Below are 20,567 nucleotides of genomic sequence, written 5' to 3'. Positions count from 1 at the left end.
GGGGAAGTGGTGCAGGCTCCTAGCCTGGGGATTTTTAAAAGGAAGTTAGATGAGCACCTTGCCGGGGTCATCTGACCCCGGTGCTATTTCCTGCCAAGGCAGGGGGTCGGACTAGATGATCTACCTAGGTCCCTTCCGACTCTAGCTACTATGAAACTATGAAACAGTCATTCAAAACTAAAGAGTAAATATATGCTGCATGCTGAACAAGTGGCAATTAATAGAGAAGCCCTACAAACTGGTAATTACAGTAATAAAACATTGTGGACTCAATGGTATTTATAAGTTAGCCATTATTACCTTACTGCTTTACATCCTTGAACCAGATGAGAAAAGGTCTGTTCCAGAAGTGATACAAGACTTTTAACTAATGCATTGGTGAATGTCTTTGCTACAGCACAAAAGAAGCAAACCTTCTTAATTTCTTTATGTGATAAAATATTATCTTGGGGGATGAGGTGTACCTGGCAGAAATGTGTGACTGTTTGTTCAAGTATCCACCAAAAGAAGCAGAATATGTAATGTCCACTGCATGTGAAAAAAGAGATATCAGCTGTGGTCCCTTAGAGAATTGCCACACAAAGTTGCTAAGTAGCATTTTAGCAAAGAATACAAGTGAAGGTGGCCCATGTATCTGTTTTCTAGTGCTTCCTGTTTCCCCTTTAGGACAGCCTTCATAATTCAAATTGAGCTAAGTGAATTAACTTGTGCGTACAGAAAAGAATATGGTTTAGTTTATTTTTATTCTTACAGGCTCACCTTCACCACTACCTGCATGTTGATGGGATGGAACAGAGCTGTTTCTCAGAAGCTGTATCATCTCTGACTGACCTAATAGAGGAGTATAACCAGCTAGATGTTAGCAAAGGTAGGCCTAGAACAGATCCCCCAAGACTGAAGATAGCGATATAAGGAAGGTGTATTTTGGAACATCGAATCACCTAGGTTCACTGGATGGCTTAGAACCAATGAAGGGCTCCAGAATGACCCTGGCTTTGACCTGACTGGCATTGTCACATGTTATGATTGGTTCAACCTGTGGGAAAGAATCACAGACACATTGCACTCTAGCATTCAGTTATGGAATATTAAATTGGAGAGCTCATATCCCTCTAGCTGTGGAGTGAATAAAGACCATGATAGAGAGACTGAGGAGGATTATAGCAGCCCAAAGTGTAGCTGAACTTCTTAGACCTTAAGTTCAACTAATCAAGTACAAGCTCTAATTCCCTACATTAGACAACTGTGGGATATTTTTCCTAATATTTTTCCAAGTTACCTGAGAAGACGCAAAAACATATATGCCCCTCCCAAACATAAAAGCAAGCATCTAGAGAGTCTTGTCAATTTAAACTTTGCATGATACTGGGAGTTATTCCAAAATATTAATCTAAATTGTGTCACTTAAGAGGGAAACAGAGAAAGCAGAGCACTATGGGATTCTGGAGGACATATGGGATGCTTCCAAAATAGTACCTCGTTTAAAGAGGTATTTTGGAGTGGTTTAGCCAGTTTTGGAGAGTTGCAAAGCTCATGGATCTTTGCATAGCTGGCCCTTTGAAACCTTTCAGAGGCATTTGAAACATTTCAATTGTTACTCCTGTCCACACTCTAGGTTACACTGGTGCTAATGAATGCACTTCATCAGGGTAATGTAGAATATCACTTTTTGCTGTAACTGATAGTAGCACTGACAGCTTTTTTTGAAGAATGAAGATTACTTCTTGAGAAACTTTTATTGTGTTCTTATGTATATAATTATTGGATTGAAGAGACTTGTGTATTTGTAAACACTTGCCTTTATTTTTATAAAATAAAATATATAACTATTTTGAGTTTATCCACAAAGCTTGACTCTGTCTTAAAGCTGCTGTAAACTGCCACAGTTCAGACTGGAGTAACGGCATTTTAAATGTGAGCGTCAGTATAATTAGACACAATAGCATAAGCTCTAATTTTCAATGTCTGAGGCCAGAAATATCCAAGAAAATTAGATGAAGTCAATTTTTGACAGTTCTTGGAGAGAGAGAAGAAGCGTTCTGAAATGAGTTGTTCCAGTGAAATAACTTACCAGATCTATTATTTATAGATACTTTTGGTGCGAAGTGCACAGGTATGTCTGGCCTTACTGAAATCTGTAGGAGTTTGCTGTTGACTTCAGTGGAGCAAGAACTTGACCACAGTTCCAATCCCCAAGAATTTACAATACAGGATAAATAAGACATACAACAAAAGGAACAGATGAAAGGCATTATATAAAGACATGAGATTACTTTTCATTTTCTGTATTTTAGTAGGAGTTTTAAGTTTGTTTTAGTAAAAGCCTAGACAAATTGTTCTTTGAGGAGATGAATTAGGTGATCCTTGTCTTGACAAATATATTTTTATTTGTGCCTTTGTAAATGTGTCATTTATACACAACAGTGGGGAGAGGAGAACTCTTGGACAGAGCAATTCAATTAAAATTCATCTTTGCATTTGAAACAGTACTAGGAGATATATATATAACATTGCTAGCAAAAAACACTGTAAAGATATCTGTCTTGTGAATCCAGAATGATAAAGAATTGTTGCAACAAGTTAAAATTCCTTTTTCTAGTAGGTTGCTTGGCTGTTTCTTTAACTTAAACTTACACATTCTTTTAGCCATGGAGCAAGATACCTAATTATATGAGCTTTTGCTGTTTTCTGTATTAAACAGCTCAATGTAGCACTCCTTTCTGCATAAAAAAATAACAAAAAGATACCGCTCTATAATGGTTTCAGTGTTGGATACATTTAAGTCTTTTTAATGCCTGACTTTATGTATATGTTTCCAACTAACACTTAGCAAAAGAATGACGAACAGTTCAAAAGTTAGTTTTAGTGGAAAGGTTGCCCCTTTAGCTAACGCTCCAAGCTGTGACTGTGCTTCCAACTTTGCAATACGGTGCTGTGGTGTAACTTACTGTAAAAGCTTGAGTTCAGAAAATATATCTCCTGGATCACTGCACATCCTCTGACAAACACAGGATGTGATCCACATCATCTTCCACATAAAGGAACCTTCATTAGGGCAATCAAACTGTACAGTGATCATCTTGGATTTGTTAGGTGTGCAACATCTCTTGTCCAGGCACACACCACAGAAAGTAAATCTGTAGCTTTGTGTGCTTGAGCATCCAGAAAAGGCTAGCTTCTCTGCTTTGGAAAGCTGGAATGTTGGTTGACAGGTTTCTCCTCTTGGAATCTTAAAATGTAAAACCAAAATTTAAATTTCCATGTGCAAAAAAAATCAAAAGATGCTAGAACAAAGGCTGCTAGTGTGGGGTGATCATACAGTCCTGGTACAGCTAGCTGTTTAAATACAAGTAGTTTCTTTGAATACTACCTATCCCCTAGAAGCATATCTATCCCCTTATTTTTCTTTGTAAGTCAGAAAACTGAACATTATGCATGTGTGTTGCCAATATAATTTAGCAGGACACCACTAATGATCCTCGGTGTAACTTATTATTTTACTTAAATTACACTTCTGCAGCTCACTGCTATAGGCTAAAGACAAGTTTGATCTCGTATTTCAGGAAGGCTTATACAGGAGAGAAGAAGGATGGTGTTTTGCATTAGAAATTACCTTTACAGTTTTCAGTATATTGGTCTGACAAGGTTGAATGAAACACAGCCTGTCTTCTTTTCTCATTTCACATTTACTGTTTTCATTGGTCACTCTATTGGAGATGCCTATACCACAGGTTTTAGAACAAGGGGTCCAAGGAGTTGCCTGTATTAAGCACTTCTTCTTTAAGACAAGTGGTAGACTCCTGTAGGCTGAAAGAGCAATATATTATGCATGTGATGATACAAGATACATGCAGAATTCTAGCTTTAAAAAGCATCAATTAAAAACAATAATTAGCACTTGTTTTCTACTTGGGTAGTGATTTGTTCATTTGTTTGTTTGATTGTTTGTTTTGATAAGTAAATCTAAATGGTGAAGCTGAAAGGTGCAAGGCTTCCAAAAAGATATTTGGACCCTAAATTTTTATTTAACAAATAAGCAGAAATAAAGCATCTAAATCATCTAGTTTTAGACATTTCAGCCGACACTTGATATATGATAGGACCTTCCAGGTTAAGGTTATGAGAACTGACAAGCCTTTATATATATATCTTATATATATAAAATGTATAAAATTTATATATATATAAAATGTCCACAAGAGTGGCAAACACATTTACAAAATACAAGCCAGCTAAAGCTGTGAAAATTGAATTTAAATCTGCCTTGGTTAATTTGGCATAGTTTGGGGAGGTGGATTGGTCCTACCAGCTCCCTCCATAAAAAACATCACTTCCAGTTATCCGCTGCTAATAAATGTCATTCTTTACTTAATATGAGGACTAATAGAGAAAGCCTTAAAATTAAAATTTAGTGTGCCAAATGTAGACATAGTCTCCAGGATGAGTGGCTGACAGGATTTGAAATCTGACATATAAGTAACAGGCAATGGCAGAATTATGAGGATACCTGGAAGGTAAACAGCAGTTTAAAGCTCTCATTGCAGGAAGCAGGTTAAAAGCCTGGCACAGATCTGCAATAAATAAAGGGAGGTTACATAGTTGCTCATATTTAGTACATTTTTAAATATGATTGAGATGCTGTCTTATTGTGGGAATTAGCTAAACAGAATTTTAAAAGAAAAGGAAATCTGAAAGTGGTTAAAATAAAGCTTAGCATTTGTTATCAGCACTAACAGAAAGGAAAAAAGTATTAAAACAGTGTACAGACAGGCAGTCAAGTTAAAGCAAGTTAACAGGAGATAGAGACTTACCACAGAACAACTGCTGCACAGTAACTGTTTATGTGCCAACAGTTACCTGGAAGGTAAGGCAGGCTGAAGCAGGGATAAGATGCCTAGTTTTAGTTTTCATTAATTGTGAGCACATAAACAGTTACTACCTGTCACCTGTTCCATGGGACGTTTCTGCCCAATGTTAACTCATTTTTACTCGATCCTTTGTCTGTATGCTAGATTTAACAAGCTGTGGCATGACTGCATGCAAGCCACATATACACTGTACTTCATTTGTAGTCTACTTTACAATAAGTTAAGGGGAGTACAGCATTTTGAAACCATCTTTCAAGGTTTTTCTGAGAAAAGGGAAATAGGTTCTACAAACAATTTCTGCTGCTGCTGTTTTCGCCTATTCCCTGATACTCATTCTCCATGTTGTCTCAATTTTATTTGTGGATTTCTTCAATCTCAGTCTGTGCTTTTAAGCGCCATGTATTCTTCGAGTTCTATAGAAGTAATAAGACATGCACATCATATAGCCCTTAACCATTAAGAAGTACTTGCTCTGAAATTCTCACTCCCATGCTGAAGTGTGGCTGGAGGAATTTGTTCAGTTTGAAGTAGCTGAAGATTTTTGCCTTGGGGCCGAGGCATTATATTTGTGTCATTTTCTATTTATTCCAGCCCAGAAAGCAAAGCTATAGGAACAATAACCAAGTCTTAAAATGGTGGTGAATATTGAGCAAGTTTGATTATTAAACTTCCATTTTGAGCCCACCAGTCAACAGATATTAGCGATTATCAGGTATCCTGGTTTTCTCTCTTTAAAAATCACAAATCCGCTGATTAAAAACTGCAAATTCTATGATTAAAAAATCCAAGATCCATGTTTTTCCACAATTAAAATGAAACACCACTCTATATATAGGCATCAGTTAACCCTAATGTTTTATTGATATATTTACAACTTTAAAGCAATTTGGAAACCTACCAGTGCCTCAATCATTATAATAAAATACATTCTAAACATCTATAAATCTTGGCATTTGATTTTTGGTTTTTTATCATGGAAAATCAGAACTACCCCTTCACTCAACAGGATGTGGGTCCAGCTGCAGCTCCGTAGCTCTGAACAGCCTTGATATGCCAGTGCTCTGCCCATGCCATTGCCCCTCACTCCCAAGGCACAGCCCCCTCCCTGGCCCTGCCAGTGTCCCTCATTCCTGGCCCACAGTCCTGCTGGTGCCCCTCAGTCCTGACCCACTGCCCCCCACTCCTCTGTGCGTGAGGAAGGGAGTGGGTGTGTGAAAAAGATGGGGGCACATGTCCCCCAAGATTTCTACACTCACGGCGGGGCATGAGGCTGCAGCTGGGCCAGACCAGTTCTGGACAGGAGCCACTTCCGTGGCCCAGCTCCCTCCATGGATTCAGTGTTGAAGGGAGCACTGCACTGCCATGGTAAGGCACAGCAGTGGCACTGGCAGTAGTGTGGACATGTGCCCCTGCTACTGCCAGTCAGGCAGGGGGTGCCATGCCATGGTAGCAATGGCAGCACGGTGCTCCCTTCTGTGCTGGGTTCCCCCACTGAGCTGCAGTAACTGCTCCTGGCCAGAGCTCATCTAGCCCCACTACAGCCCCATGTCCCACTGGGTACAGAAATCTCGGGGGCATATGCCCCCCCAGTGCATGGCCTGTAACCTTCTCCCCTCCCCCATGCGCAATGCATGGCCTGTGTCCCTCCCTCCTGCCCCCATAGACTTACCTGGAGGAAGCTGCACTGCTGCCTGGCTACTATGTACACCTACACATACATGTGCATGCACACACATGCACACGATGTCCCCTGCTTGATCACCTTCCTTCCACAGCCCTTTGCAAGCTGGAACACTGTCAGCCTGCAAGGGGAAACCTGCTGTTTCCCACATTTTTCTCCTTTAAAAGACAAAATCTGTGTTTTACCATAGCAAATGGAAGACCCAGATCCCTGGTGATTATCTTGAGTCACTTCTACTTTGATGTAAAATCAAAGTTTGAAATCTAAGAGGAACAGGAATGTTACTGTAAAATTCTTTTTACATTCAAGTAAATACTTATCTGGATTTAATTGGATTTAGATATCCCCTTGGGGTTCATATTGTGATAATACATGAAGGCCAGATAGTCTAACTAATTAAAAGCATAAATGACCCCACCCAGGCTGTGTACTTTCCATCAGGATCACATGTAAGAAAGTTCTCCACAAAAGCTAGCTTATGAAATTAGAATCTGTAGTTTGCTGGGCTCTGCAAGACAACAAGCTCCATTTTATTGAAATACAGAAGTGTTTTGACATACAGGAAAAAGTCTGTTACTCTTCCTACCTCATGCAGACCTCCTATGGATTTACAGACTTGCCTAAAGTTCTTTGCAGAAATGCAGAAAATAGTCTGGGGAAAATGCTGTTTGTTTCCCTGACATCAGGGGCAAAGACAGCAATCAGAGGTGCTCTGTGACTGGAAGAATGACCTGGTTCCTCAGTATGCATCGGTCAATTATCTTTTTCTCCTCCTCTTAATAAAGCAGGGGAGGGCTCAGCCTTCTAAAACAAGGGCCAATTTGAAAACAGATGCTTTGTGAATGAAGATAAACTTTTTTGTGTGTTCCACGTCTTATACAAATATTTGGTATTTCTGCTTTCTCAGTAACGATTGTTAAAAACTTGGTTTCAGATTTCAGTTATATTAAGATGACAAAAATAAGTAGTTTCACGTCATTGTACTGCTTTATTGATACATTTTAACCAGATGAAATGACTGTTTCGGACATTTAAGAGGTATTATGTCTTTTCTTGATTAATTTAAGAACAATCTCTAGAGTGTGCAATGCATTCATTTGAACTCAGATGCTTTTCTGAGTGGCTTTCTTACCAAGTGTGGTTTTGTATACAACTTTAAATACATTCTGTGAAAAGGATTTGCTCTCCTTTGCTGCTGGTCCAAGTACTAAATTATGATTTGGATGTAAAGCGAGCTTCCATTTCTTTAGGATGGTTTGCTGAAAGCTTGTCCAAACTGAGCTCCAAGTGCAGAGTGGGGAGGAGACTGGCTTCCTGCCAAGCAGCTGCTTATGCAGGGGAGGGTCCAAAGAGGTGCAGCAATATGGCTGAACCAGCCTTCTGCTGCCACTACTACTGCTCCAGCTCAGCTGGGCACAGAGGGAGCCCCAGAGCTGCTTCTGCCCTGTTCCAGCCATGGGCTATGGCTTTGCAGGGTGCCAGACTCAGGAGGGATCAGCGGCTCACAGGTTCCTCCTTCCGCTGCCTGCTCCCTGCCTGCTCCTCCCTCTGGTTGGGAGCAGGCACTGGAAGGAGGAACTTGTGCACCACCACTGCTGATGTCCCTGGCGGAGCCCAGCTCCTGTACAGCTGCCCCCTACAGCACAGAGCAGGAGCAGCTCTGGAGCTCCCCCCCTGCCAGTAGGTCAGCCAGGAACAGGGGCAGCAGCAGGGTGCAGGTCCCTGCTTTGTGCACCTGCTCCCTGCCCAGCTTCCTGGTGTCCCATACTGGCCAAGGGGTCCCAACCACACTTCACCCCATACCCCTATAGTTCAAGGGGTGGTGTGCTGCACTCCCCTTTAGGAAATCCCAGGTCTTCCCCATATACTTATGCATCCACAGTGCATGAGAGTAGTTAGCTGTTGAGTCTTGAGCTTAGTTTTATTTTATTCTTTTAGTGCAGTGTTTCTCAACCAGTGGATCATGACCCAAAAGTGCGTTGCAAGAATATATGGGTGTTTATTGATGTGCTCTGGGAGGCAGGAGGGTGCTTTAATAACCGCCAGGAATGTCACGTGTATCAGCTTCCCCATGCTGAAAAATGGTGACGGGGCACTTTAAAGCTGGTCAAACAAGCTTGAGTTAAAACACCCCCGCCACCATTTTTCAGCACAGGGAAAATAATACACGTGATGATGGAGCACAGTAATTGCTCAACAGACTCAATTAACTGAGTCTTCTCCAACGTGCTGTAGTTACAGTGCATTGGAGCAGCCTCCCTGCACCTGTATAGGAACCTTATGAAAGGGTCACAAACAAACTTTAAAAATGGATTCTCCTTTAAAGGAGAAAAACTTGGGAAACTGGCTTTTCCCTTGCAGGCTGTCAGAGTTCCAGCCTGCGAGGGGCTGCTTGGGGCCCCCCATGTCCAACACACCCACCCCCTGCCCCACACACTGGGGGGTTGAGGCGTAAGGGCAGAAGGGCAGTGGGTTGGGAGAGAGGGGCACTGGATTGAGACTGGCCATTGATGTTTACAAAGGAGTCTTGGTACAACAATGGTTGAGAACTACTGTTCTAGTACATAGAAAAATAGGGATGACTTTTAAAAGGGAATGGGGATTTCACATTGATAATACTACAAGTGAGCCACGTGAAAGAAAGACATGTTGGTTAATAGAAGAATATCTATAAACTTGCCCTTTTAAAAAAAATGTATTTTTTAAATTTATCATTTATAAAAAGAAATTACCATACTAGTCATGCACACCTGGCATTAATCTGTAACCTGTTGATTGTAGCTGCTTCTGTTGTCCAGGGCCACAGGTGGAAGGTCCAAACTTTTTTTTCCCTTTGACTGTGGTACATGGACTTACAGCTGATTTTGGAGTGAATACAGGGGTGCATCCAATTGCACCACTGACACACAGACACTTATAAAGAGGGGAAGGTTGGAAAGCTTGCCCATTAGGATAATGCACTCCATTGAGTTCGCATCCTACAGCTATCATATCTGAAAAAGGTTAGACAGGGAAGTTACTTAATCTGCCACAAGCTTTAACATACGGTTAATGTGTACAGAATTGTAATGACTGTCCTTTTCCACCTGTAGTGCTCCTTGCTATTATAAATTCTGCATCCAGAACTTCCACTGATTAAGTTTGCAGATATGAGAGTTGAGTCCAACTCTTCCCTGTCCATATGCACTTTTTATGTATGAAAAAGTATGTGTATTGGCTGTTTTTTCTAATAAACATGCCTATACGTAAGGGTGGATATACATAGCGGGCTAGTTTAATTGATGTGTAGGCTGAAGTTGCATATTACATGTAAGACCATGCTAAATCTGGAATGTTAAGTGGTATTAAAGTTAGAACATGCTGAGCAAGTCTATATGAGATGCTTTACTGCACATTAGACCTGGCTAGGATGCAGCGGTCCTGGTTGCCAGGACAGCTCTCCCCGACCCTGTGGAGATTGGGCACAGCCTACATGCCCCCTGCCAGCCCTGGGCTGGCACTTGGGGGAGTCTGGAACTCCCCCTGGCTGCTGCGGGGGGTATAAAACAGGGCAAGAGCAACCCTTGAGTGAACCACTCCCATTGGGAGCAAATTTGTTCCCAATAGGTGCATGTTCACATGAGTGTTGGGGCGCAATTTAATGCCCCTGAATTTTCTGCAAAGAAAAATTCACATGTGTAGATGTGAGCAGTCTCATGTTAACATTAACTCATGTTAATGCTGTTTCTTGCCTGCACAGTTCTGCCTTGCCACTGGAGTGCTGGTGATTAGAGGCATGGCAAGGAGCCATGACACCTGAGCTCCAACCTCGCTGGGGGTTGGGAGGCAGATGGAATGCTGGAGAACTGCAAATTACTTCTTTTATTTCCCCTAACACAAGCTAGGTAGCCCAACCCAGAGTTAACCCTTGCCTGAAGTGGTGTAAGTGAGAGACACTCAGAGGGCACTTAAAAGCTTTAATGTGTGGATGCTAACATTTTAAGTGTCCTTACTATGATTTAAGTGTAAAGTGTAACTTCACCTAAGTAATTTTTAAGGGAGATACTGCCTTAATCTCAGTATAGTGGCTTTACGCACTGGAAAACGGGTGGGGAACTCCAATTTGGTGTGACATAAAAGTATGAATTGTACATCCCAAACAAAAGAATCTTAGTTTTTTTGGGCGCGCACAACTGTCCCCACCCTCTCGTGTCAAGTATAGGATACAAAAGAGTAACTTACATGCACATACTCCTGTTTCATACCTAGGTCTGTCTGCAGAGTAGTCACAGTATAACCCTTTGTGAGGATCACAGATATCTGCTTCATTACATATCTCTCCTGACTGCTTGGCACAGATCTGACAGCAGCCACATCCATCCTTTATCAAGCTCACGCCAAGGGTGCAGGTTGGCTTGGGTGGGCATCTGCATGGCCAGTGACAAAACTCTTTACGCTGATGTACCTCACCGGCTTGTTCAGACTTTTCCCCAGCCTTCACTTGCAGTTGACTGTTACCTTGTACCCTACAAAAAAACTTGTACATAGTTGGATTTTTTGAGGGCTGGAATAATTTAAAGATGGCTAATATGCCACAAAATGTAGTGAGGCTGAAAGTAGCCTCTTAAGTCACCGCACAAAGGTTTGTAAGATCAAAAAGGGTTTATATGAGAGACAAAGAACCAAATTCATCACTAACTTCAGCACACTTGCACTGCACCACCAATGAGTCTGGTCACCTATTATTTCACGAAAAGGTCTGCGTCTCAGTAAAACAAAACCTTCTAGTCACAAAAAGGCTTACCAGTTGACAAGGGGGGTGGGGGTGGCTTCTGTTCTTTCTCAAGGACATCATATGATACATACTCAAAAAAAATCAAATCCTCTTCTTATTGTGCAGCCTTATGAGCTTAGCTTGGTATCTGGAAGCCCACCAGTGTTCTCTCTCTCACTTACATAGTCACAAGTATTCTGAAGTTAGATTTTACTTAATGATTTTGTTGCCTGTGCTATACTTGGGAAAATGTATGTTCTAGGTTTTGGTCCTGTTCGTAGCAACACAGGAGCTGTTCCAGTGTGTAGAGAAGATCTGTTCCTGTGCATAAATTTACTCACACAAGTGTTTCCACAAGACAGGGCTTAGTTAAAAAATAAACCTTAATAAAATATCTGCAGCAGCAACTATTAGGACTGAACGATAGTCTGAATGATCTAAAACAAAGATCCTGTATTTCATATGAAAAAGTGGAACCATTATTTTCCTACAGTTACATAAAGCTTGAAAGATTATATCACATGTTTATTGCAATGGAGTATCAGCTCCAGAATCTAGTGACAATTTAAATGATCTGTTATTTCTAGACATTCATCTATTTCACCGTCAGTCCTTTTAACAGAAATACAAACTTTAATGTGCCTATATGCTAGTGCTGAATAGGTTGATACCGAGCTGGAGCCCTGCCATGTGGCTAGTTGCTACATGGGAGTAAGGTTTAAGGACTAGAAGTGCTATCAGCTCCATCAGCACAATTCAAAGTAACTTCTAGTTCTGTCAGTAAAGGAGGACAGAAAAAACAAGATACGGCCATCTCACAGTGACAGACATAAGTTATCAGTGTCACCTAGGTTCCAAAATTGTAACTCATTTTCCAAATTTTCCTGGGTACCTACAGATCATCTGTCTGCTATCAGGTTCTCTGTCTTGTTACAAATTCTGCTATGTAGCTTCATGCTATCAGTATGAAAAAAACCCCAGCTTTTGACACTGGCTATAAAGAAAATTGAATGTAATAGCAAAATAACAAAGGTTGCTGTCCTCATGCTTATTAATTACCAATTTATTTCAACTTTCTCCTTTTAAACTGGAAGAAAGTGGAAAATTTGCCTAGTACTTTGCCTGGCACTTCAGTGAACGCTCTTGCACTGTAATTGAATTCTAGCTTGCTACAGAGAATAGAGGACCTGTCTCACAGAGGGTTGGTTTTGGTTTTTGTTTTTTTACCTCTGCCACCATTTTACAGTCATTTTCTAGCCATATCTTTAATTTTTCAAATAATTTTTAACATTTTACAAGGTTCCAAAGTATGGCTTCCAAGCTCACTTTCCTAGAACTAATTTTAAGATACTTACCTATTGATCAACTCCTATGGGACCTGAGCTATCATTTGGCTTTGACTGTGCCTCCATGGCATGAGATCTGTATATCAGCCACAGCTTTACAAATGTGTTGTTTTGCTTTCTTTCATTGTTATAGTATTTATTCCGCATGAGCACAGCAGTAATAAATCTCTAGCACTTAAAACTTTAAAAAAAACAAACACTAGTGTTAGCTTTTCATGTAAACTGCAAAAATAATTTGGTCTGTATTTCATGTGTTGATAATTTAAGCTTCTTAAAGTTTTTTTCTGGAAGAACGATATGAAGGAGGCAGGTTGCTTTATATAATATGCATGGCATGCCCCATATTCAGCCTGACCCATTCAGCCTATGGACTGGCCCCCTGATAAGTTTGATCCTCCTGTCCTGAAGTAACCATCTAGTCTCTAACATTGAATTGTGTGTGTGTGTGCGTGTGTGTATGTGTGTGTGTGTGTAGAAAGAAGGAAAGAAAGAAATGAACTAGATGGACTAGATGAGTGATGTAGGGCCAGGCCACAGGCTGAGTCTGGCCCACAGACCAGCCCCAACTGCCACATGCATGTTGGTCCACTCTGAAACCCATGTGCAACATTGCAGTCCAGATGATAGGGCTCCAAGGGACCTATCTTTGACATCTGTGCTCTAAAAAACTCAAAATTAACACTATTCAGCACTTGCTCTAATCTTGTGAGCCAGCATTATTTCTGTAGTGATTTGCCTAGATTTTGGACTATATGACACTTCCTGAGTGGCTAAAATCACTTTTTGCATGTCAAGGTGCATTTGTAACAGGAAATATACTAGGTGGTTCAGCAGATTCACTTAACGTTCATGTAGTTATTTCAGGCTTTTGTGTTATAAAGCAAAATGTGCTTTGAACTTTCAGCATCTACCTAAACTAAAAAAAAATGGAAAAGAGGCTAATCCAGAATGAAATGCTGAAGCTTCACAGCAAGAAAAACAAAATATATGAAAACATCCACTAGTACCATTAGCTCTGCTACCACTGAATAACTCTGTTTACTTGAAAGATGTTCAAAGATCCATCAAGTTATGATAAAAATTTGAAGCCTGCCTGTAAAGTTTACAGACCAAATATTTTATGATTCTTGCTTCCTTAGCTTTCTGTAATGATGTGTCCACATCACACAAACCCACTGCACATGTTTTCCCTGGTCAGACTCAAAAATGAGTCCATTGTATAGCAGTGCTTGATGGGTTGTTGGTTGGTTTGTTTTAAAATTAAGGAAAGAATGTTTGAGGTAAATAAGTTAATAGCAAAATACATGACAAACATATCTTAAAATTCCAGTTGCTTTTAGGTCTAGCTATAACTATTTAAAAAAGCTTTATTTGAAAATGCTTTGTTTGGACATTTAGCTTGGTATTTAGAAGAGCAAAACAACACGTTTCATACAGTTTTCAAGCTTTGGGTTTTTTAATTAAATTAACATTTGAAACAGGAGTAGATTTTAGAAAAGATTCCATTTCATATTATCCCACAAGTCAAGACCAAACATAAGCAGCACTCAATGCTAATTCATAAAACTAGTCTGTAGAGTCCTAGAGCCAGATAAGTGTATATACCTGGAGTAGAAGCAAGGAAAAATGTTTGCTTTCTTACACTGCCTCAGACAAGATTTTGTACAAAAAGAAAAATAAAAGGCAGAGTTGCTAATACTTTACCCCTTCCCCCACATCCCATCCAAATTTTAATGAGTAGCATAAAGAGGAAAATAACAAAATTCTGCCTGCCAAAATTTCACAAACTAATGTTACCCTGTAGTGGGAAATGGCTTTCTATTCTGCATGAGGCAGTTCCTCAAGTACATTTTATTTAAGCTTTAGACCCCAGAGGAGGGGAAAAGTCCTTCAAAAGCTTACCTGTTGTATGTAGGTGATGACAAGGACAGTGAGAATGAAGAGCCACTGCATGTTCCTGCACAGCCAGAAGTGAAACAGAGTGACGGAGAACAGGCTGAGCTGTGTCAGAGTTAGTGCTGTGCACAAAGCTCTCCTGTGTCTCCACTGCAAACCTTACTTTCTTCAGCACATGCACAAACACATACACACATTCATACTTGAAATACTCCACTTCATACATAACCAGCTCCATGCTGGGATTTGCAACAGATTTCTCTCATTTTCTTCAGCCACTTTTTAGTACTACATTAGCTCCCATCCAGCTGATTTAATTGAGGTCAGGTTGGGTAAGCATCTGACTCCTAAAGTTTACTGCTGGAAAATCATGCGGTGATTCTTACCGTGCATTCAAATCCTTGCTACATGGATGTTATAGTTGCCTGAAATCCCAGAAGACAGAGCCCCAGTAATATACATTCTTGAAGCAACACAGTCAAGTGTTCTAAGTTTTAGTGCCTGCACAGGGCCTATTGGGACTAGACCTTAGGATCTGGAAGAATCAAAATCTATATGGTATGTTATACGCTGCAGTGTGCACAGCACCAAAGACAGTACTTGCTGAAGCGCAGGCAGGAATGCGAGCAGTTATAAAGAATCCTAAAGAGCAGAGTGGGTCAGAGGTAGGGCACCAGCTCTGTCAAGAGGTGATTTATAGCCTTCGGGCTCAGTTGCAGAAGAAGCGGGGAATTGTCACAGCTGGTTTAAGGCAGCCTGATAACTGGGATGAAAGCATTTGGTTGGATCCAAATTCCCTGGACCCTAGTGGAGGTAGGGATCTACCTCAACATGCAAAAGCTTCAATTGCTTATGTTCCTTTGAGGCAGGAGTTGCATGACATGAAGGAAAAGGTGGAACAGTGTCCTATGGTTCCAGTAGTGACACAGCAGATTATAAAGATGTATCAAGCTCCAGCTGCAGGGGGAGTAGGAGATGGTAACGGGCTGGATCAGCAGCAGCGCAGGGTAGAACAGACTGTCACTGTTACTCCTCCATTAGCACCAGAACAGGTGAGAGCAGCAGCTATGAATTTAGGTCCATTGAACAGGTATACAGCAATTCAGTGAGTTGCAGAGTGTTTGGATCAAACGGGATGGACTATTCCTGACTGTTGAGCTGTAGCTTGAGCTAGTTGTAATTCAGAGGACTGGTCAGTGATTAAGACAGCCTTGGATGATGGACAGCCAGTTGAAGATAACTTATACAGATGGAGTAGGAGAATTCTGACTGAACTTTTAGGTGCTCAGATAGTGACCTGGTTGTACTTTAGGGAAGTGCAGAAACCCGGAGAAAGCCCTGAAGCTTATATCCGGAGGAAGCAGTTGTTGGGGTTTAATTCCTCAGATGGGAAATGGAGATTATAACTCTGATGAGTTGGGATTTAAGACCATGCTAATAGAGGGGTTGGCTGCACCAGTGAAAGTTATATTAGGGCGTGCTGATGATGCTATACAGTGGCCTGAGCTGAGGACTCAAAGTCGAAAGGCAGGATTAATATACAGGAAGAGCAGTCCTAAAGAGGAGGTATGGAATAAGGGTAACAAAGGAGAACCAATACAGGCTGTTACATTTAGTACCAATGGACCACCTTTTTGAAAGTTTGGCACTCCTCAGCACAAGAGGGGATTCAGGGAAAGAGGTTCAAATAGGGGTCGAGGACCCAGAGGTAGGATGGAATACATAATCCGCAGAGAGGGTCAGAACGAGGAAGGTCCTGATTCCTTCTGGACACAGGTCTGGAAAAAAACTAATGTCTGTGAGGGAAGACAGAAACAAGTGGAATGGGGCTCCCACTAATGCACTGATGAAGAGATTGGTAGAGCTCATTCAGACAGAAGAGCTAGTGGAAGGAGCAGAGCCAGACCCACATCAGTCGGTTCAGCCTTCAGTGCCTCCTAACCCACAATATAGATGCTCCACTCCCAAGGCACCCAGGGGGCTGGTGGGATGAGTCTGCTTTGACTACTGGGGTATTCAAGTTTTAGTGGGCAACAAGGGGAATGTGAAAAATCCCCAAATGCTGATTGATACTGGAGCCTCAATCAGTGTTTTGCAACAGAGATGGTTTCCAGATGGGGTTTTAATGTACCCCAATCATTTGCAACTAGAGTCCTATACTGGAGAGTTGGAGAACTCACCAGTAACCCAACCTGTTGTGACTCAAATAGGAGAAGGGAAGTTTCGGAGAAAATATGGAATACAAAAGGATAAGCCAAGAGGAGGCGGTGAGAATGGAATTTTAGGAATGACTGCTTTGCAGCAGGGAGGAATACTGCTGGATTTAGCTAACGGGTGTCTGTGGAAATGGCCAGTAGAGGAAAAGAGTGTGTTGATTTCTGCAGTGCATCAGTGTGCAGCTGTCAAGGCTCCTGCTGTAACTGATTAAGTTAATCAGGATGAGTAGATGCAGGCATTTCCTAAGGCTTGGGCAAAGTATAAGTTAGAATGTGGCAAGATACGGGTTTATGTCTTGATTAAGGGACCAGACCCTCCACCACAGAGGCAATATAAATATCTATCAGAGGTTGAAGTGGGATTACAACCCACAATAAATAGTTTAAGTCAGGAAGTAATAGTACAGAAGCCTAGTGTTTGCAATTTTCCAATTTGGCCTGTTCTGAAAGCAGATGTGAAAACCTGGAGACTAACAATAGACTTCAGAGCTTTGAATGCAGCAACTCCTGTCACAGCTCCTGTTGTGGTGAAATACCCCGAAATTCTAGCAGCCATAGCAGGGGGGAGCGAAATGGTTTTCAGTACTGGACTTGGCTAATGCATTTTTTGCCTTCTCCCTGGCACAGGAATGCTGGTACAAATTTGGATTGACATTCAGGGGACAACAGTATTGTTTTACTTGAGTACCCCAAGGATTTCACAACACCCCAGCAATATGCCATGCACGTGTGGTAAGGATATGGGACAAGCTTTCTCCAGATAGTCAAAGTTGTGTGTTGTCATATGTAGATGCCATACTGATACATGGAGGTGATAAAGAGCACATAGTAGAAGTATATGCTGCAGTATGCACAACACCAAAGACAGTACTGCTGTGATTGTGAGACTGACGCTCTACTCCACAGCATGTCCCTGAAATGCAAACATTCCAAATCTACTTTATTGCAATGCCACCCTGCGATTAGGAACCATAAAATCCCTGTTTTCTCCTTCCTCTTCTACTATTAAAACTATGTACAGTAAAACCTTGGTTATCTGGCACCCAGAGGGAATGGAGGGTGCCGGATAACTGAGTGGCCTGAACAGGCGTCTTTGCCTGTTCGGGCTGCCACCTGTCCTGCCGCATCTGGGGTGTTGCTGCCCCTCCTGCCACATTGCTGCCCCTCCCATCGTATTGTCACCCCTCCCACAGGCCCCGAGAGACAAGGAGGGGACCCACACAGCCTGCTATGCCTCCAGGCCGTGGGAGCTTGGTAGTGCAGGCTGCTTTCCCCCGAGCCATGGGAGCTCCGTGAAACCAGAAGTGCCACAGTGGGCCCTTCCAGTTTCACTTTCCCCTTCCAAGCCGGCACGCTGGTTAACAGAACATGCTGGCTTGTACAATGCTGGTTAACACAGCTTTTGCTGTACCTAATTCACAGGTGTTTGATCTACAAGTGGTGCTGGGAGTTCCAGGCGAGGTGCTCTTCTCTATTTCCATACTGAACCAAGAACCCAACCTGATATTCAGGAGTTGCTTCCTTACTGGAAAATGTTGTCTTCCTATGTTAACGAGGAAAGACTGCTACCCCCAGTAAAAGGTCTGGGCCTGAATATCCTGATTAAATTCTAGTACAAGTAATTGCGTTCATCTATCAATCTCTACTACTACTAATCTTATCTATTATTGCACCTCTGCTTTGAGATCTTTTTAAGGGTGCCATGGTGCTGTGAATGTTAGCACTGTTAGGTATGCAAATATCCACACACAACTCGCCAGATAAACCCAGAGATTTCTAAAAGGACTCCGTAGCATCAAATATATTCTAACCTGTTGTGGCCTGAGTTCTGTGCAACAGAAGAGTTGCTCTGATATTTATCTGTAGTCAAGAAACAAATGGAAGCTAAGAGCTGGCATTTTCAGAGGGACGCTTTGAGTCTGAAATGGTTGAGAACCACTGGCTTAAACCCTTCAGCCCTCTCCTCGGTGCTTACACATCTGAGCTTCACCCACTCCCTGATCCTTTTACTAATATTTTTGTCTTTTGTTCAAGGGCTTCACAAAACACACCCTACACTGAACTCATGTTCTTTGTACAGATTAACCATCACATAAATCACACACACAGCACTAAAGCCCTATCCAAGCCATATGTAGACTTTAGTGGTACCTTAAATCCACAGAATCTGACAAGCCTCTCTCACCACTATAAAAATATACGTAACCTATTTCCTTTCAAAGCACATACCTTTCCCCCCAACATTAGGCTTCCAAAATGGGCAGGGAGTGTGTTAAGCAGGGAAACTGATTTTCTCCCCAGAATAAACACCCTACTTTGATTCCTTCTCCACCCAAAGTTCAAAACCAACTGCCTAGCAGCAGGAGCAGCAGCAGTTCTGTTTAGGTAGCTGAGAGAGTCAATCAACTTAATGGCTCATTACTCTTCATTCCACAGGTATTAACAACCATGTCTCCATTTTAATGGTCTTGATGTTTTGCTAATCAAGCTAACCTTTCCTCTGGAAATGTTGCTGTCTGTTAGCTATTCCTATGTTTTTTTTCTTCCTTTTGGCAGCCCAACAGACTGTTTTTAGCTCTTTTCAAACTTATAGATCCACCCATATGTGCATCCATACATGCAGCCACGTGCACTTGCAGCAGCTCAGATAGAAACGGTGCAAAGTTGAGCAGGGGCTTTTTGTCTCAGCACATGTGCTTGGACATGCACTTTGTTGTAGAGCAAATTGTGCCACTTAAAGCAAAATTACCCTGCTTGGCTCCTCCCAGATCTGCAGCCAGGGGGAGCTAGAGCCTGGGGCCAGCAACTGTGCTGTCCCCATCAGTACAAAGAGCTGCCCTGTCCTGGCCACAACAGTACAAAAAGCTGCCCTGGCAAGTAGCTCAGGGCTACTCACTCTCAGGAGCTTCTGGGGCCCAGCCAATTGGTACCTGGGGACACTACCCCTTGTGCCAGCTGGACTGCTGAAGCAGCCCTGAGAGTCCCCTGCACCCTCTACCCACTGCAGAGGTCTGGCAGTGGGGGCTGCTGCCTGGCTGTGACCTGCTGTCACCTGCCAGACCCAGATGGGGACTGCACAGCCAGCAAAGGCATCTGACCCTCTGGGCCAGCTCCCAGTTGGCCTCTGTGTGGCACTGCTGTCATGTGTGCCCCCTGCCTGGCCATCTGGGCAGCTACCTGGAAGATGTTCCACGTGTGGTGGCCTGCTTTGAGCTGTCAAAAGAGGTCAGCCACAGCCGGCTGGGTCCAAGATGCCAGCTCTGAGCAGGCAGGGTTCTGCCACTGGCCTGCCTAGCAGGAATTCTGGTGTTCCCTATTGGAAAACTGAAAAATCCCTGATAAAAAAATCCCAAAGTCACTCTGTAAAATACCCACAAATCCATGTTCCTCCACAAGTAAAACAAAAGACCACTATAAAGAGAAAGAAAGAGTGAGACAGAGACAGCAATCAGTTGGACAATGTTTTATTGATATATCTTACAGTGTTAAAGCAATGTGGAAACCTACCAGTGTCTCTATCATAATAATAAAGTGAATTCTAAGTACATGTATTCATGAAACATGAATATATAATCTGCTGCCCTCCTACAGGGGCTATGGCCCCCCAACAGGGGCTATGGCCCCCCACACAGGTGCTATGGCTCCACACAGGGGTTACAGATCCCACACAGGGGCTACGGCCCCACACAGGGGTAATGTGCCCCCCAACAGGGGCCAAATAGCCCCATAGGGGCTACCACCCCCCTACAAGGCCCACATGCCCCACCCTGGCCCCCCCATTTGCTGCCCCACCTAGCCCCATCCCCC

At 42.4% G+C, this 20,567-nt stretch overlaps 2 protein-coding genes and 1 long non-coding RNA gene across 6 annotated transcripts in view; 2 read left to right on the top strand and 1 right to left on the bottom strand.

The window, feature by feature from the left end:
• Window positions 1-1,835, top strand: part of TUBE1 (tubulin epsilon 1) — a 27,628-nt gene extending 25,793 nt beyond the window's left edge. For all 3 annotated transcript variants that reach the window (XM_019537930.1, XM_019537932.1, XM_019537931.1), the window contains one exon: window positions 754-1,835. In XM_019537930.1, coding sequence (XP_019393475.1) covers window positions 754-912 — 159 coding nt within the window. In that variant the 3' untranslated portion in view covers window positions 913-1,835. The remainder of the gene's footprint in view (window positions 1-753) is intronic.
• WISP3 (WNT1 inducible signaling pathway protein 3) lies at window positions 1,481-14,643 on the bottom strand. Of its 2 annotated transcripts, XM_019537934.1 has the most exons (5): window positions 14,551-14,643; window positions 10,771-11,065; window positions 9,300-9,542; window positions 3,614-3,807; window positions 1,481-3,229 (listed from the first exon to the last, which is right to left on the bottom strand). In XM_019537934.1, exons 1-5 carry the CDS (start codon window positions 14,599-14,601, stop codon window positions 2,945-2,947), a joined length of 1,068 nt encoding a protein of 355 aa, XP_019393479.1. In that variant the 5' UTR covers window positions 14,602-14,643; the 3' UTR covers window positions 1,481-2,944. The 2 variants fall into 2 exon arrangements, 1 of the variants encoding a protein (XP_019393479.1); XR_002101665.1 differs by lacking the exons at window positions 1,481-3,229; window positions 9,300-9,542; window positions 10,771-11,065; window positions 14,551-14,643 and adding an exon at window positions 4,508-5,532 and having other exon boundaries at window positions 3,744-3,807.
• A 2,742-nt stretch (window positions 14,644-17,385) lies between these two features.
• LOC109311949 overlaps window positions 17,386-20,567 on the top strand; it is a 12,642-nt gene continuing 9,460 nt past the window's right edge. Inside the window, exon 1 of the long non-coding RNA XR_002101666.1 lies at window positions 17,386-17,594. This is a non-coding gene — a long non-coding RNA (uncharacterized LOC109311949). The remainder of the gene's footprint in view (window positions 17,595-20,567) is intronic.

The sequence above is a fragment of the Crocodylus porosus genome, unplaced genomic scaffold (genome assembly GCF_001723895.1).
Source record: "Crocodylus porosus isolate Cpor-Errol unplaced genomic scaffold, CroPor_comp1, whole genome shotgun sequence".
NCBI lineage: Eukaryota > Metazoa > Chordata > Crocodylia > Crocodylidae > Crocodylus > Crocodylus porosus.
Note: the sequence above shows the minus strand (reverse complement) of the source record. Positions and strands in the feature narration are given on the sequence as shown.